General features: G+C 35.4%; 1 protein-coding gene and 1 pseudogene across 10 annotated transcripts; both read left to right on the top strand.

The window, feature by feature from the left end:
- The first annotated feature begins 384 nt into the window (after window positions 1-384).
- LOC147532334 (putative protein phosphatase 2C 35 pseudogene) lies at window positions 385-1,076 on the top strand (annotated as a pseudogene).
- An 11,893-nt stretch (window positions 1,077-12,969) lies between these two features.
- LOC147532335 (mediator of RNA polymerase II transcription subunit 4-like) lies at window positions 12,970-16,503 on the top strand. 10 transcript variants are annotated; one of them, XM_086648438.1, is made up of 4 exons: window positions 13,331-13,700; window positions 13,802-13,938; window positions 14,416-16,125; window positions 16,195-16,503. In XM_086648438.1, the coding sequence occupies exon 3, from the start codon at window positions 14,820-14,822 to the stop codon at window positions 16,086-16,088; it is 1,269 nt and encodes a 422-aa protein (XP_086504564.1). In that variant the 5' UTR covers window positions 13,331-13,700; window positions 13,802-13,938; window positions 14,416-14,819; the 3' UTR covers window positions 16,089-16,125; window positions 16,195-16,503. The 10 variants fall into 10 exon arrangements, with proteins under 10 accessions (XP_086504563.1, XP_086504564.1, XP_086504556.1 ...); XM_086648430.1 differs by having other exon boundaries at window positions 13,337-13,700; window positions 13,802-13,876; window positions 16,236-16,503; XM_086648434.1 differs by having other exon boundaries at window positions 13,410-13,700; window positions 16,236-16,503.
- Window positions 16,504-17,496: the final 993 nt, after the last annotated feature.

A 17,496-nucleotide genomic window follows, 5' to 3' on the forward strand; every position in this document is an offset into this window, starting at 1 on the left:
AATTTGAGACACTGTGAAATTTCTAGTGGGCCTAATTAAAATTTGAGACATTGTGAAATTTCTGGTGAGCCTAATTAAACACTATAGCAGTTCCTAAACATATACAGTATATAATTCAATTGAACAAAATTCAGAAATGACATTGATACAAGTTGGATATTCTTAATGGAGTTGATCCTAAACATTATGAACTAGATGAGAAATATAGTTACGAACACTGATGAACTTGATACATTATGTGATATCATCTAGCTATAGTTTAATTAAAACTAGACTAGGGTATAGCAAGACTACTGAACTTCTTAAATGGAATTCTTCATGGTTATGTGAAATATAGCCTAATTAAACACTAATGATATCATCAATTATAGCTGATCTTAAATATATGAATTTCTCATATCAGAAAAATGCAAAGACAACCCTAATCTTCATTTATTTGGTGTTTTTGATGGTCATGGTCAATTTGGAACTCAGTGTTCTAATTTTCTTAAGGATATATTGGTAGAAATCCTCTCAAACGTGTTCAATGATCCTACATTGTTAGATGATCCTATAAAAGCATATAACTCAGCACTTTTAGCTACAAATTCTAAACTTCATGACAGTGACATCCATGATAGTATGAGTGGTACAACTGCTATTACTGTTCTTGTTAGTGGGGGTACAATTTTTGTTGTCAATGTGGGTGATTCATGAGCTGTGACTGCTGTGAAGAATGATAGTGGTGTTATTGTCGAGGACCTCTCGCGTGATCAAATACCGTATCGAAAGGATGAATATGAGAGGGTGAAGCTTTGTGGGGCTAGGATTTTGAGTGTTGATCAAGTGGAAGGGCTTAAGGATCCAGATGTTCAGAATTGGGGTTGATGAAGAAAACGATGGACGTGATCTTTGATTCTTTGGGTAAAAGATGGGTTGTACCCTGGAACTGAGTTAACAAGGAGTTTGGGGGATAATACTGTTGGGTGAAAGTGGTTCAGTTAACCCCAAATCATATGTTCTTTGTGATTGCAACCGATGGGGTTTTCGAGTTCCTCTCGATGAAGCGGTTGTTAAACATGGTAAGACCTCATTAAAACTTGTTTGTATCGAATATTACATTTCTGACTAAAATAAGTTTACGACAATTTACTTTATTTCATCAACAATTTCGTTAAATATGATTAATACAACTGTCCGTGTCCTAGGACACGGGCTATACCCTAGTATAATAAAAGATAAAAAAAAACTTCCCAAGTTATTTAGGTCGAAAGGGAGAGTGCCTATAGAACTTTCGTCAGGGTTCTATATATTTTGGTGTTGCACTCGCTTCAACTCTTCGTGTTTCTGTAAGAAGACGTTATGATTAATACTTTATTATACTTAAGTTGTTTCTCTTATCATTCTGAACCTGAACCGTCTGAATTAAACAGATCCAAAATCAAATCCGACTTACAAAAAAAAAAACAATTTCAGTTTAATCTGAAAATGGATGAGTCTCAACTACCATGTTCTTATCAAAAGTTGTTTCAATTGATAAGTAATATTAGACTTGAAAAGGGGCACGCTTAATAGGTAAGAATATGATAAAAAATCACGCATGCAGGAGCTTTCAGGTGGTTATGAATAGTTTTTAATTGATTAGGTACCATAATCCAAGGAAGGAGAAATAATTATGAATAAGCTGTCAACTCATTTAGACTTCTGCTTCATTATTATAAACTAAACAAGGTTTTCATTTTTTGTAATAATCTATGATGCATGCAAACTATTTGTAGCTAACTCCCAGTCTTACCTAGTTCAGAATATTGTTTTTCTTTATGGATGAAAAGTTATCATTTTGTGTCATCGTCCACAATCAAAACCTAATTGCATGCTAGAGATGTTTGATAATCAAATTTAGATATAATTGTCACTATATCCAAGTTATATCATTATGTTAGGACAGGTGAGGTAACCTTTTTTTATTTTGCTTAAAACTGAATTTTGGTGGGATGATCTTTATGTAGAAAATAAATAACTATAACATATAGTCCAAGACGCGGTTCTGCTTACTAAAAAATCACACAACGCGTATAAATCTCTACATTATTGAACCCTAGGGGCCAGTAGACCCCACCTCTAGTGTATCCTTTGAGCAAGGCCGGCCATGAGTCTTTTGTGGCCCTAAGGGAACTTAAAATGTGGGGCTTATCTTAAAAATTTATCCAATTTACAGCTTTTGGAGATTCATCCGATAATACAAATACCGTTTAGCACTAGATGTACGCAGATGTTTTTAAATTTGAAGATTATAATACTCTGTTACAATTCTGATTTCTTACTACCATTCTTGTTTATAAATATAAATTAGTTTTGTTTATTTCTTACTACTCTGTTACAATTCTTATTTCTTACTGAGAAGAAAAAGAAATAGTTCAACAAGAAAAAAAAGAGAAGAAAAAGAAATAAGTTTTTTATTTAAGCTTTGAATCCCTTTATTTAACTAAGTGTAAGACAAGAACTACAAGTTGAGAAACTACTGTATAATGTACTAATTATATTTTAATTTTTGTCGTTTACCTGTAATTTGCAATTCTCTATGTCAATGTCTTTTTATCGATTTACTCGAAAATATTGATTTTTTATTTACCCAAAAATGATAGTCGACTTAAAAATGTGAGGAAATTCAAAGAAAACTCGAGTACGACCAGATTTCGTGATCTCATAGTTCTCTCTCTTGATTGGTTTTTTCTTTTTTGTTGAACTTCTCTCTTGATTGGTTGAGTGAAATTTGATTGTGTACTTTGAATTTGAGTCACTTTTTCAAATCGACCACTTGTTGTATTTTATCAACCATTTGTTTGGTAATCAACAATGAAACTATGAGCGGAGGAGGAAAATATCTTGAAGTTCGAAATTTATTACTTGGAACATATTATTGTCCACGAACACCCGAAACTTGAATATGAGCGGTGTCCCCCCAGACTGCTGATATGAACGGGTCTACTTCAGGTGAAAGAGGTTGTTTATCGGGTGGTTGCTCCGTCTGGTATGATTCTCACACATACCACGGTTGTGGCTGACAATTTTAAGGCACAATGCTAAATTTTAATGAGAGATTCATTCATATGAATTTTTTTTTGTTGAACTCATTCATATGAATTCAAGGTAAAAAAAAATTTACGTGCGACGTAATGACCACAAATTTGAAATAATTTATTTGTAAAATATTAAAATAAATCACTGATGAGCCCAACTGAATAGTGTAACTCTGTGATTGTCCTAACCAAATAAAAATTCCCTGATCTGTATACGCTTTTACACGAACTAGAGTTTCGTTTTTCTTTTTCACACAATTGAAATGAAGGTTTGGGAAGTTGGATAGTTAGAGAAAAATTGTAAAAACGAAAGAAAAAAATGTTACATAAAGAGGTGAAAGTGGAGAGGTCTAGAGAGAGTTCATTGTTACAACTTAGTGTCCGTTTGATACGTGTGAAAATAATGATGTGAAAACCATTTTTTTCTTATGGGAAAGAAAACTAAGTTTTTCCTGTAAATTAAAGTTTTAAGTGTTTGGTTGGGTAGAAAGAAAATAGTGCCTGCCTTTAAAAATCATGTTCTCTTCATTTATTCACCTATTAAATTGAGAGGTGCCTTTAGAATTTCTTCATCATCTTCTTGTCGATGGAATGATAAACCAGAAACCCTAATGTCATAAATTTCACGCAACAACCCCAAAATTCAGTTATCTCTTCACTAATTTATGAAATCTCCTATCTATATTTATGAATCTAACCATGATGATTGATTTTTCTAAATCACAGTCTTGAATCTATGAATCTGGGCGTCTTCATCCTTCCACGAGGGATGACACTACAAGTCTAATGAAGCAAAGAAGGAGTGAATCAGAGAAGAAAACTAATGAGTTTGAAAAGGCGAAGAAGGTGAGTTGATAAATTTATTAAATACTACCCATAAAGAAATTTTTACACATTCACAGAATTCCCAATAAAGAGTTACAAAGGAAGAAGATGAATGAGTTAATGGATTTACCACAACTTTTACCTGGGTATTGGACAAATGATGGAAACTCGTTCAATTAAGATGTAATTTGTTCAGTAGAAATAGAGAATTGAGAGACAAAAAGAGAGAGAAAGATCAAGATTTTAGAAAGAGAGACGATTTACAGAGATAAATCGGGTTTTAGAAAGAGAAAGGGGAAGGAGGACGGGTTTAGAAAGAGGAGAGAGGGTGCATTTTTGTGGGAAAGGGTGAGAATTCGGGGTTTACCACATTTTGGGTGGGAAAATTTTAGACACTATTTTCCCATCTTTATTTCCTTTAGAAAGTGACTATCACACTTCCATAAGGCAATCAAACAGCGGGAAGTCAATTTTGTAGGAAAAATAATTTTATGACCCTATGGAAGTGTGAAGTTGGATTGGATAGAGACTTCCTCTAGCTGACCCTTGAAAAAGAATCTGGTTCGATGTTAGGTCCTTCAAATAATATTGAAAAAGATCAAAAGTTAAAGAACCATGATTGTCCTAAGTAAATTTGTTAACTGACAGAAGATTATGAGTGGCTTGAGGTACTACTAACACATTCTTAAGAGAGAAAGTATTATTTTTATTTCGAAAAGAGGAATTACCAGTTTGAGTAATAACCATACCTTGATCATTTGCCGGTACCTGCTGAAATTGTGTTTTTGTCATTATAGGAAGAGAAGAAGAAGCTATGTTAGAAGCATCAGGTGTAATGTGATGTGAGACTCATGTGTCAACAAACCATGGATTTTCTCCCAAAATATTTGTTGAAGCAAGCATTGCTGCTAGCTTGTCTGGAGGATTTCGACCTTGATAAGAGAAATTCATTCTGGGATAACATTCAATTGTTGTGTTTCCCACTTTATGACAGATCTGACAAGTAGGTCGATCTCCAGAAGCTTGATGAGACTTCATCTGATTATAACCATGATTAGGTGTAAAATTCCTTCCTTAATAAGTGGAATTGTTGAAACTTCTCCATCCTCTGTTTCGATTCATATTTTGATTAAATGAATTGCTATTATTGGGTCTAGACTGAGGAAATCGATTATAAGATGGCAGATTTGTGAATAAGGCCTGATTAATATTAAGAAATGATCTGTTTTGTCTTTCAACGATAATGATTTTCTCACTAATTAAGAGATTTTCAAGTTCAGTACGTGAAACATGAGATGTTCTCAATCTGATTGCAGTTGAAAAGGAATCATATTTAAGTGGTAAAGCTCTTAAGATACTTCCACTAATTCAACACTAGAGGCTGGACTACCAGCAAAATCTAGAGAATCTGAAATTTTCTTTACTTTTGGGAGAAATTCTGGCATCTTATCACTTTATTTCTTCAAATACCGACTATTTTCTTGAAATTGAAAGATATGAGAAGTTGATGTTGAAGCACAATAATCTTCAAGATTTTGCCATAATTCTTGTGAAGAAGTATCACCAACAACATAAGGAATCACTGAATCAGACAGTGTGGAATTTATCCAAATCAAGAGAGTTTGATCTTTTTCAATCCAATCAATATAAGCAGGATTAATCTCTTTTCTTTCATCATCTAAGAACTGATTAGGTGGAGGACGAGAACCATCAATTATATCTAATACTTTGTATTTCTTGAGAATAGGCAAGAACAAGGATTTCTAGGCAAGATAATTGTCATAAGAGGTGGATCTACTGTTTGATATACTTCCTACCCAATCAGCATCAGCAAACCCTTGAATTTCTAAAGAAGAAGACTTGGTAAAATTAATTCCATAGTTATTTTTTCCCTTGAGATGCCTTAGTATCCTTTTAAATACTTTGAGATTTCTTAATGAGAATGATTTCCATCATGGTATCAGAGTTAGGCCCACACGTGATAGTCTTAAAAAGCCACACGTGCTCCACGTCACCCGAAAAAAAAACACGTGTTAGGCTAACCACGCCACACGTGAGGGGGCGCATGAGAATAATCCCACATGGGAAAAAGGGTAACTAGCAACCAAAAATATAATGTCTAGATCCTCTCCACTCATTGCCAAATATTGGTTTTGAGTTGGATGACCACAAACTTAACACATTTCAGGAATGAAACAAAAGATTGAGGGAAGATGAGTATACATTGTCTAACATCAATTAAGCTCCGTCAGGCATATAATAACTTTCTATCGTAGTGATCTCATGTATCGGTTTTGGCTGCTACTTTTGGGCCATGGGACTGTGTTGGGATTCCTCTTAATGCTAGTAAAGTTTTCAATTTGTAGCAACTTACGCATTATTCATGAACCTATTAGATTAACCCCTGAAGTTATTGGAGTCCTCATCCAAGCCAAGGCTTCATTAGCACAGATTGTGAAGTTTCTTGAAGCACCGGAGTTCCTAATTGGAAATATCAGACAGAAGAGAAATACTAAGCAAATCATGCTCGAAGAGAAATACTAAGCAAATCATGCTCGACATTTGTATGAAGTCAACTTATGTTTCATGGGAAGAGAATCCATCAAAGGCCACTCTAAGAAACATGAACTTAGAGGTTAAACCTGGTGAGAAGGTTGTTGTTTGTGGAGAGGTCGGTGCAGGTAAATCAACTCTATTAGCAACAATTTTTTGGGAGGTTCCAACAATTGAGGGCATTGTGAGTTCCTATCACCTTGGGTCCAATTTCTATCTTTCTAGCTAGAATTTTTTTCGTGTAATCTACTATAAGATGTACTCAGGAATACCATTGTTCGGTTATCTTTGCTAGTCATTCCCTATCTAATTGTAAATCACAAGTGAGAATATGGATATAATTTTTTTCGTAAATGTAGGTGGCAAGTAATTGTAATTCCTTGTTTATTTTATATATTTGTGTTTGAAATTGATAATCGGTATTAACTTTATCCCGTATGACCCAAGTGTTTACTTTCATTCTTCCTCTTAATTAATGACACAAGTAATCTTTGAGAGTAAAGTGAATCATTCTACGGTTCTTCATTTACAGATTCAAGTGCATGGAAAGATCGTCTATGTTTCTCAGACAGCGTGGATTCAAACAGGTAGCATGCAAGAGAATGTTTTGTTTGGTTCCACCATGAATAGGAAAAGATATGAAGAAACACTGGAAAAGTGTTCACTGGTGAAGGACATTGAGATGCTACCTTGTGGTGATCTTACTGAAATAGAATAAAGAGGCGATAATCTAAGTGGTGGTCAGAAGCAACGTATTCAATTAGCCCGTGCACTTTATCAGGACGCTGACATATATCTCATGGACGATCCATTTAGTGTAGTTGATGCCGGACTGCTACAAGCCTATTTAATGTAATCTATATATCTCTTATAAGCGCAATATATATGCTTCTTTTTTGTCCCCCAATCTTGCTTTGGCTGTCCAGGAATAGGTGATGGGAGCCTTGTCAGTGAAGACAATCTTACTTGTTACTCGTCAAGTCGATTTCCTTCCTGCTTTTGATTCTGTTTTGGTTAGTTCACACAAATTGCTCAAACTGCTTTATTGTCTTTGGATTAAAAATTTCATTCTAACTTTACTATGTCTATCATTAACTCCTATTCATAAGTCTTGTTGTACACTTGTGAAATTGAATTGAACGGAGTGACAGAATGAAGCCAAACAACAAAGACTAGATTCTCTGTTGATGAATTTTTCGAGCATTTCTTCTTGTAATTTTGATGATGAATCCTTCAGATTTCTTCTTAAAACCCTATTAATATTGGTAAATGGGTAAACGGTCCAAATTTTAGGGGATATTCGAACCCAAACCAGCGAAGACAAAAAATTCGGAACAGGTCTAGATGTCTGGGAAAGTACAACTTTTCCTTTTTTTTCTTCCTCTCTTGCCCTTGGACGTCATTTCCAACTTTCTTTTGAGTATCTCAACATATATTGTTGCCACATCATATTGAGATTCTAGTTGAGTGTTGCATTGGAGTGTGTTTTTTGTTAAAAACTCAAGTAATCTTATGTGTCAAATTGAGTTTTTCAAGTTGAGTGTTGCATTGGAGATGCTCTTAGTTAAATTTAAGAGTAAATACTTTGTGGCAAATATATGGACGACCAATTATCTCATATGGACATTTCAACAAAAAATAATTTATCTCATAAGGACAACAATTTTTTCTCGGGTCCGATGCAAGTCAATTATGTTTGACTTAATTGACTTTGATTTAATAAAGGCACAACTCTATAAGACTTTAAATATTAAAACAATAATTAATCTAAGGACCATTAATTAATACAATAGTTAAAAATGAAAACCCTAATTGTCATTTATCATCTTTTTCTCGTATTTTTTTGAAGAAACCCAAATACATAAAACAACAAAGAGATACAAAGTTCAGAACTAGAAAGACAAAAGAGAAACCTAGGGTCCGTCAAGGACTAATGTTGCAAAATAGAAAATAATATGGGCTGAACTAAGATACTCCTTCACATGTGGATTGCTGACGCGGTCAGGTTATGTGCCACCGAGTTGCAATCTCTAAGACAATGCGAGAGTGTAATGTGGAAGCATGAGGCGAATACACGTGTCTCCTCAAGATCAACCGATAATCGCCAAGGGACGGTTGGATGTTCATCCTTAAGATAATCAATTAGGGTTGTGGAGTCCGTCTCAAGTATAAAAGCGACCAAGTCCAATTCCTCCACCAGAAGTAACCCTAAATTGATCCCCTGGATTTCGCTGTGAAGAGGCGATCTTGGTGCGAAGGTAGATTTTCTAGTTTGAATAATCGTTCCAGCTACATCTCTAGTTATTGTTGAAGCTCCAAGCTCTCGATAGGAACCGTCGATGTTTATCTTGATTTGGTTACTGGGAGGAGGTAGCCATTCCCCGACCTACAAATCAGTAGATGTAAAAGAGGAGTTAGATGGTTCAGAGGCATACCTGAGCTCGTTTGAGGTTGATCACCAAAATCTCCTTAGATCGAGCTTATGGCCATTGATGATGAAGTTATTACGAGCCTTCCACCATCCCCACAACAGGTATGAGTACCTAAACGAAATTTTATTTGCTCGATCTCTTTTCTTTAGTAGAATAGAAAGATTTGTGACTGAATCCAAACCTAGTTGTTGTGGATCCGTAGCCCCAATGATTCGAATGAGATCTTTAAAGCATTTACAGTCTCCGAACAAGTGGAAAGTTGTTTCTAATTCACTGGTGCTGCAAAGGCGACATGTCTGAGGTACGTGAGGGATTCTTCTACCAGTATTAATTAGTTAATGTAGTATTTCTGTTATGTAACAGCTCCCAAATAAATAGTTGTTGTGGACTCATAATTTATTCTTACTGTCGACGGGAATCTAAATATATCTATAGAAAATTTCTTTTCGCAGGTCGCAGGGCGCGAATTCTCTCCGCCAAACAATTCATCTGCGCCAATTTCTTACCGACGACAAGCAAAACACCGTCGGGAATTCATCTTTTATGACGGAAATTAATTTCGTCGGCAAACCAAGTAAAAGGAAAAATCGGGACATTTACGGTGGTTGATCTATGCCGACGGGTATATGAATAACAGTCGGTAAAAGTCATAACTGTCGACGCAAATTTGAGAAAATCGTCGGCAGTTTACTTTTTCCCGATGGTTTCAATTTTAACGTCGGGAAAGGCCGTCGACAATAAACCATTTTTTCGTAGAGCATCCAAGAAGAGAAAGTAATATCCTAATTTTGCAACTTGGATTACCAAACATCAAAAGGTAAATAATTGGCTTATTGGCTATATGAGTCTATCACCAACAATGCTTCATCAGCTTCAAACACATTTCATATGGAGAGATAAATAATGGTTGAAGTTGTAATTATTCTAGAGAGAACTGTTGGAATTTTTGGACAGATGATTAACAAATCCATAAAATTAATATTTGAATTTAAAATTTATGTCTAATAGTTATGTCTTTTGATAAAATTATTTGGAGAGATGCATCTTTTTATTAAAGGATTTTATTTTGAAAAATGTATTTTCATTTCTTATATATGGAGTTGTAGAAATTTATTTCAAATATGTTGCAAAATCATAAACTTATGTGAAATCTCCACAAGTTACTTAGTGTAATTTCACAAAGGATTGTCATATCTTGGGAAGCAATTTGTCTTGTACCTTCAAGTAATCTCGATCTAGAGGGAGCAAATAATGTTTTAAGGAAAGTGTACCTAGTACATGTTTCAAGCCTCTAATCTCCATCCCTCTTATTTTGTTTCCGACGACAATTTTTCTAACAATCTTAAACATTAGCTTACAACTTTTAAAGATAGAGACTTTTATTGTTTTATGGCCACAAGCAAAATGAAGATTATTTGGCCCAAAGTGTTATTCAATTAGTTCAAATTCGGCTGGTTGAAAAGAAGATTAAATCATGGGTTTTTGGCTTTGTGTATATGTTGATTCTAAACTTTAAGTGTCGTTTTCATTTTATTGGATACTAGGTATAACCCGTGCCTGTGGGGCACGGACATGTGTGTTTAACTCATCACAAGAGATTAAACAAAGATTAAGAATTCAACTAGAAAAAAATCAAAATAAATTAAGACCTTTAAATTAAAAATAAACATAAACATAAACTTAGGTCAATGGTTGTGAAATTGAAAATTTTTGTTGAATTTTGATGTATCTCATTGCAATAGTTGTTTTGGACTTCTCTTTGGTACTAAACTTGCCATAAATAATTAAGCAACAATAATTACCTTCTTGCACATACAAAACAGGCAATAGTGACAAAGTCATGACCCTAGAAGACCAACAAAAGCATCAGAGTGTATATACACCAACGAGCACCAGAGATACATCCAGCATGAAGAACATAAATCGTATAATGTTTGTGAATCTTAATTCATACTTGATACATTGGATTAATTGAGTTTTTCTTAAGTGTTGCACTAGTGATGCTCTTAAAGGTAGATGTCAACTCTTTAATATCAGTTATTTTGGACAAGAAATCAACCAAATCTTCTTGCTTTGAGAGCTCAGCGCAGTTATTTTCCTGTCACAAATTCTGCCCTGTCACAAATTTTGCAAAATACCATGGATACTAAAAAAAAGCGCACAAGGAGGCATAGAAGAAAGGATGAAGTGAAATTTAAAAAATCTGAGAATGAATTCATGTATCTTCAGCTTTTTAATCTCAGCTATTTTAATGCTTTAATTTCTTAGTCGAGAAAGTTATTCGAAACAAGTATCTCAACTACCAAAAAAGCCAGTTGAGATTTTAAGGAAGAAAAGTTACTTATATAACTCTAATTAGAGGGAAATATTCAATAACATCCGTAGTAAAGAAGTATGTTAAAGGAAGTTGGTTTATATTCCTCAAAATAAAATGGACAAATGGCACCTAATAGTGCAACCAGATTGCAATTCCCCGCCAGCTTGCCTCTCAAGAAGAAGACTTCTCTGAATCTTACGATCAAGTCGCTCGAGGGAACAAAAGTAACCCCTTCAACACAACGAATTGATACTTCGAGGTTGTCTACTCGTCTTGATTACTCCAGCGAAGAACAAAAGTGGTACTACATTATCCAAATTCATAACCCAACCTAATGATTCATTTTCTTTTCTTTTCGGGTTTTAATGCTCTAGCGCTGTAGAGAAAACATGCTGCCCTTTCTCTTACTGGAAGAACACAGAAAAATCAGTTAACAGAGGAGATATATACAAATCGAAGAAATCTTTTTTGTGACAGTCAATAAGTTGAGTCATGCTATTATCTAGCTCATGATCTTGAAGTGTCCATTACTTTCACTAAAACAGTAACTCGTCTAACAAACAATTTGAGAACGTATGAACAGATTAAAGGTGCGTATCAGAATAACCCAGTCACCAAATATCTAGGTTGGTTCGAAACCAGGATATACTGACGTAAACACTCCAAAACAACAAACATGCTAAAGGAAAACCAAATCAAACATTCCAACGCACCAGACATGTTGACATCTACTTTACATTCTCTCACAACACAACTCCTCCTCCTCCTCCTCCAGACAGATAAATATTCACTCTCCTCTCCCCCTACCCTAGCCCTGGCTCTCTGTTTTATTTGAAGAACCCTAGCTAGCTACTTTCTTTCTTGATCTATTTATTACCAAGTCCATGGATCGACTCCTCAAGTTTCTTCTTTTGCTTCTTCATCTTGAGATGGAAGAAACTAATTGATTTCAACTCCTAATTATCCGGGTTGTGAACAATATTATAATCATCAAACACAGCCATTAACAACTCGCCTTCCCGAATTGGTCGCACAAGATGAGAGTAGACTTACTAGTACTAGTCCTAGTGATTTTGATGATGTTATTGATTTCAGTTCCCTTTATAATTGAGTAGAGAGACAAAGTGTGGAGGAGGTGAGGTGAAGCTATTGGTGTAATTTTTACATTTTTACAACTACATTGGTATTTGATTTGCTAATTGAAGTCGTATTGAATTTAATAAATAAGTTTTCAGATTTCATCTCTCTCTAGATTGATTAACTCATGAATTCTACTTGCTAAGAAGAGAAACAAGAGTATTTTTACATTTTTATGAAGGTTCACTTTTAAGGTTGTAGTTGATCAAATAATACTAAGGTCATGTGTTTGAAAATACAAAAGAATCAAATTCGACTCGAAGTCTGAACGGAGTAGACTCAAATTTTAGGACGTTGGTTTTTATTATCTAGTTTGTGCTAGTGACTTGTCTGAACGATTGCCATGAGCTAATTTTGGCAATTTGAGTGCGACCTAGAATATATCTAAGTTAATAGCCCAATGTCTAAAACTACCTAAAATAACGACTATTGTGGTCCTGACTAAGACAAATCAAACTTTGATGACTTAGATTCGGACAAGTCAAATTCAGGTGTCAGATTCAAACATTAGAAAAACAAATACCACCTAACTCTCAGACCAAACACAAATTTTCGGGTAATGAGCAACATCAGAATCGTGTAAAACTATAAAAAAAAAAAAGTAAGAAAAAAGAGCGAAAACAATGTTGATCACACTTTCTTGGTTGTTCCATAGAGTTGAAACATTGTTATTTAGATGACTCGATATTCGGCTAAGCACAAAACCATCAATGATTAGAACGAAGATCAAAATTTTAGATTGTGGCTCGAACATATACTACTTCAAAAGAAAATCATACCTCCCAATAAGCTTTGAATTGACAAAAAAGATTGTTCAGCAAGATCATAAGCTGAATACTACTTGTCATGCAAGATGATGAAGAAATACTGAAGTCAGAGTTAGATGGTTCAGTTTTGAGAAAACTGAAAGGTATATAATCTGTAAATCACACTTTGGTTGAAGGATATATAATGGAACGGTTTGAAAATTTTGATTCTTTAAATGTACCACTTCTCCACTACTATTTGTCTTTGATTCTTTTCGAAATGGTCCACAAAGATTTGGATGAAATTATGAAAATTATGAAAAAAAAGATACACCTTTATGATCAATAACACAAGAAAATACCATTCATATTGGAGTAGGGGCCGGAATCCTCACCGGGTGAGCGGGGCATAGCGTCTGACGTGTAGGGTGGGCAGTTTTTGAAGCCATTTTGAAGTTTACTCCCTTAAGTTTTGCCTTAACTATAAAGAAGGACTTCTATAAAATCCACTTTCTTTCATCAAAACACCTATCGATTAAGCTGCTCGTTCTAGGGCTTCACCCGATTTCTTCTCTGCAAGCTCGATTTTGGCCTGCAATCAACAACTAGGGCTTCATCAAATCTGATCAAGGTGAGTAAGTTTCGTTTTTCTTCTTCTTCTTCATTCTCTATGTAGCTTGAAACCCTTCTGAGATTCAATGTCTAACTCGATTTTTCTCTCTCCAACGACAGCAGCTCGAAATTGGGAGGGTTTCACTCGATTTTAGAAGGAAAACAACGCCTAGGGTTTAGTAAAATCAGATCGAGGTTGGAAGATCTCGGTTTTCTTTTTCATTATCTGACTATTGCTATCATCATTCATTTTCTGAGTAGATCACTTTAAGTTTTCATTATTACTAAAATGAACCCTTCAATTTAAATTAAGTTCTTCCTGTTTACTATAATGTTTATGTGTTTTTAATAGATTGTAAGATTCAGTTTGGCTAGAAATACCATCACGTCCATAATCTGTTTGATAAATTTCCTCATAGACTTCTTTAATATCACTATAAATATCCTCATGAAATATGATATGATTATTCTGAAATTCTGAAATGGGTCTAACTATGAAATTGCTAAAATTTGCCCTAATTATGGTGGGATTGTTCTGAAATATGGTTTATTAGAAACAATTTAGGGGTACCAAATTCTTCAAACATTGGCTTCATAGTTAATACTCTCATTTCTGTATACTAGCGATGTTCTTGTATCTAATACGTTTTTTTTTATCAGGGAATAAAGCTACATCTATTTCTCTTAAGTGATGTTGAATGGTTGCTTTAACTTTCTCAACATTTCGTGTGCAGGATATTGGGGAGTTGTACGAGGTTGAAAAAAACTTTGAGCAAGTTGTTGTTTACTTCGAAAAATCTACTGATCTTTTTCAAAGTGAGGAAGTAACCACATCTGCAAACTAGTGCAAGCAGAAAGGTGAACAGTTCTCTGGCAGTGAGTCACCCAAGTTGAATTTGGATATCTACTGCATAACAACTGAAACAACATCAGAAGCAGCTTATGCTGCTGGATTAGTCGTCGCAGGTTGGAGTTACTCTTACTACCATACTGTCTTATCTCCGAATTTTTTTTCGAAAAAACTATAAGTTTAAGAAACTTGGGTTAAAAGACTATTGACTTCTGCGATCTCATCTGATCAATTTTTACGAAGGTTTCTTATGTAGAACAGAAGAAGCCACAACCAGAGAACCCAAAAATGTTACAATCGCAGCAATCTCAAATGCTTCAATCTCCAGCAAGATTAGGGCTAACAAACCCTAATTCACCATCATTCTCAAATCCCACAACACCCAAAATCCCCCCACAAAACTCTCAACACCATCTCCAGCAACACCATCACCACCAACAACAATCTCCATTAATAACCACTCTTACTACCACAACAACAACAACCACCTCCTCAACTTTACTCTCTCTCCTCCCACCTCTCTCTAGAGCTCAATCCCTTCTTCTTCAAATGGCTTCTCTTGCTACCAAACTCTTTGAAGTTTCCCCAAATAGAGCTTCATGGCTTGCTTCTTTCCGTGGTTCACTTCCTACTTTCCTTTCTTCTCAAACCCTAACCCTAAATCCTCCTCCACTTGATCCAACCCCTACTTCTACCAAAGAAATTTTATCTGTTTTCACTTCTCTTCAAACCCAATTATTCGAATCTGTTGCTGAACTTCAAGAAATTCTCAATCTTCAAGATGCTAAACAAAAAATTGCTAGAGAAATTAGGGCTAAGGATTCTGCTGTTCTTGCTTTTGCTAATAAGCTAAAAGAAGCTGAGCAAGTTCTTGATCTCCTTGTGGATGATTATGCTGATTATCGTCGTCCAAAAAGATCCAAACTTGAGGGTAATAATGATAATGAATCTCCATCTTCATCATCTTCTATTACTAGTATTGCAACTTCATTGAAATTATCAGATATATTATCGTATGCTCATCGGATTAGTTATACTACATTTGCACCACCGGAATTTGGGGCGGGTCAAGCTCCATTAAGGGGAGCTCTTCCACCTGCTCCTCAAGAAGAACAAATGCGTGCTTCATTACTATATCAATTTGCTGATCTCGATGTTGGATTACCTAAGATAGAAAGTAAAGAAAAGACTATTGATACGTTAATGGAACCACCACCATTACCAGAGAATAATCCCCATGTCGACTTGTCGGCAGTTCAAGGGCTTATTCCACCAAAACTTACAGTTCCATCAGGTTGGCGACCTGGGATGCCAGTGGAATTGCCAACCGATTTTCCAATTTTGCCGCCTCCTGGATGGAAGCCTGGGGATCCAGTTCCATTGCCCCCATTGGATGCCATTGTTCCAAGTAAGGCCGAGGAACAACAACCTCGACCAGTGGCAGCTAAAGGATCTGGACCAATACAAGTTCGGTATGTCGAACTTGATATTAATCATGATGATTCCAGCAGTGATTATAGTAGCGATGGAAGTTCTGACGAGGAAGATGATGATTGAAGCTCACTTTCAGTGCATTTTCCTTCAAGTATTTCAGGTAACAGAAGGCTTGTGCACTGAATTTGGTATTATTCTTTTTACTTACTGAATTGGGTATCCTAAATAGGTTGGCCGATATGCTTACCCGATACACGACTCTTTGTTTAGGTAAATGTAGAATCTCCTCTACCTTTTTCTGGTGCATGGGCAAATGTGGAGGTAAACACTTTTTTTTTTCTTTTCTTAAGAGGATGTTCATGTATTGTTCTTGAGACTAAGATTGGCATCCATTGTTGTCTTGATAACTTGTGATGTAATAACTTCTGATTGTTGTCAAGAGTTTCAGTGTCTTGTCTTGGGTTTTTGTTAATATCGAAGGAATATGTTTTGTTGATATTCTATCTCATCCATCTCTAATAGATCTCAAGTTGATGAAGCTTACGGATGATTTAGTTTGATCTTGATTAAGTTTTGTTAAGTTTGTTGTCTTCCAACTCAACCAATTGACATGGGGTGGAGGGAGAGGACCAAGACATTATACTATTGGTTACTAGATCACCATCTTTTGAGCAAGAGCTCATTAAATCTTTTTTACCTTTTGTGATTTGGTGCTAGTTTAGGTTGGCAAAATTGAAGGCTAAAAATGATAAGAAAATGTGGAACTTTCACTTAAGCTCTTGTCAAAAATTAACTGCAATCAAATACGAGAATTAGTAACATTACTTGTGAATCACACCTAAGCTCCCAAGACCCTTCCACTTCTTAAAAAGCCAATCTTGCAACTTCTTAAGATTTCGAAAGAGTGCAATCATGTAAGTGATAAAACGACCAAGTGCAAGAAGTTGGACATTCTCGCGCCATGTTCGACAGATTCTGGGGAGGTTTTTAACATATTGCAAGAAGTTGAAGTAGGGGGTTGGAGAAAGACAAGGTGGTGCGAAAAATTACATCGTCAGGTGAATACACTTGTGAGTTTTATTAGATGGAAAGGGACTCAGGTTCCATGGTTCAAACTAGTGTGGGGCAAGGAGGATGTCCTGAAACATTCTTTTATGGCGTGGATAGCTCTTGAACTGAGGTCTGAATTAAAGTCAAATTGCAATTGTAAGGTATGGAGATGGATGAGGTATGCCCTTTATGTCAATTGGAGGGTGAAACAGACGAACATATCTTGTTCAAATACAGCTTCTTGCTTACTATTTGGTATGAACTTATGTCATTGCCAGGTATTAACCGAAATTACACAGCATTTGGGCAGAGGAGATAAACTAGTGTATACAAACGTTCCACGGTAGTACCATACATGGTCGACTAGGCAGCCTGGTCTTCACAACATATATCTATAACATTTGGACTGAACGTAACAACAAGGTTTTCCGAGGTGAGGCGAAACAAACCCATATTGTTTAAGGAAATTGTTAGTGAAGTA

The sequence above is a fragment of the Eschscholzia californica genome, unplaced genomic scaffold, assembly GCF_041429995.1.
Source record: "Eschscholzia californica isolate CP2 unplaced genomic scaffold, dmEscCali1.0.p SCAF_6, whole genome shotgun sequence".
Lineage (NCBI taxonomy): Eukaryota > Viridiplantae > Streptophyta > Magnoliopsida > Ranunculales > Papaveraceae > Eschscholzia > Eschscholzia californica.

Excerpts from the sequence above, each read along its gene's own strand:
- LOC147532335 (XM_086648437.1), top strand. The coding sequence starts at position 14,820 with ATGTTACAATCGCAGCAATCTCAAATGCTTCAATCTCCAGCAAGATTA.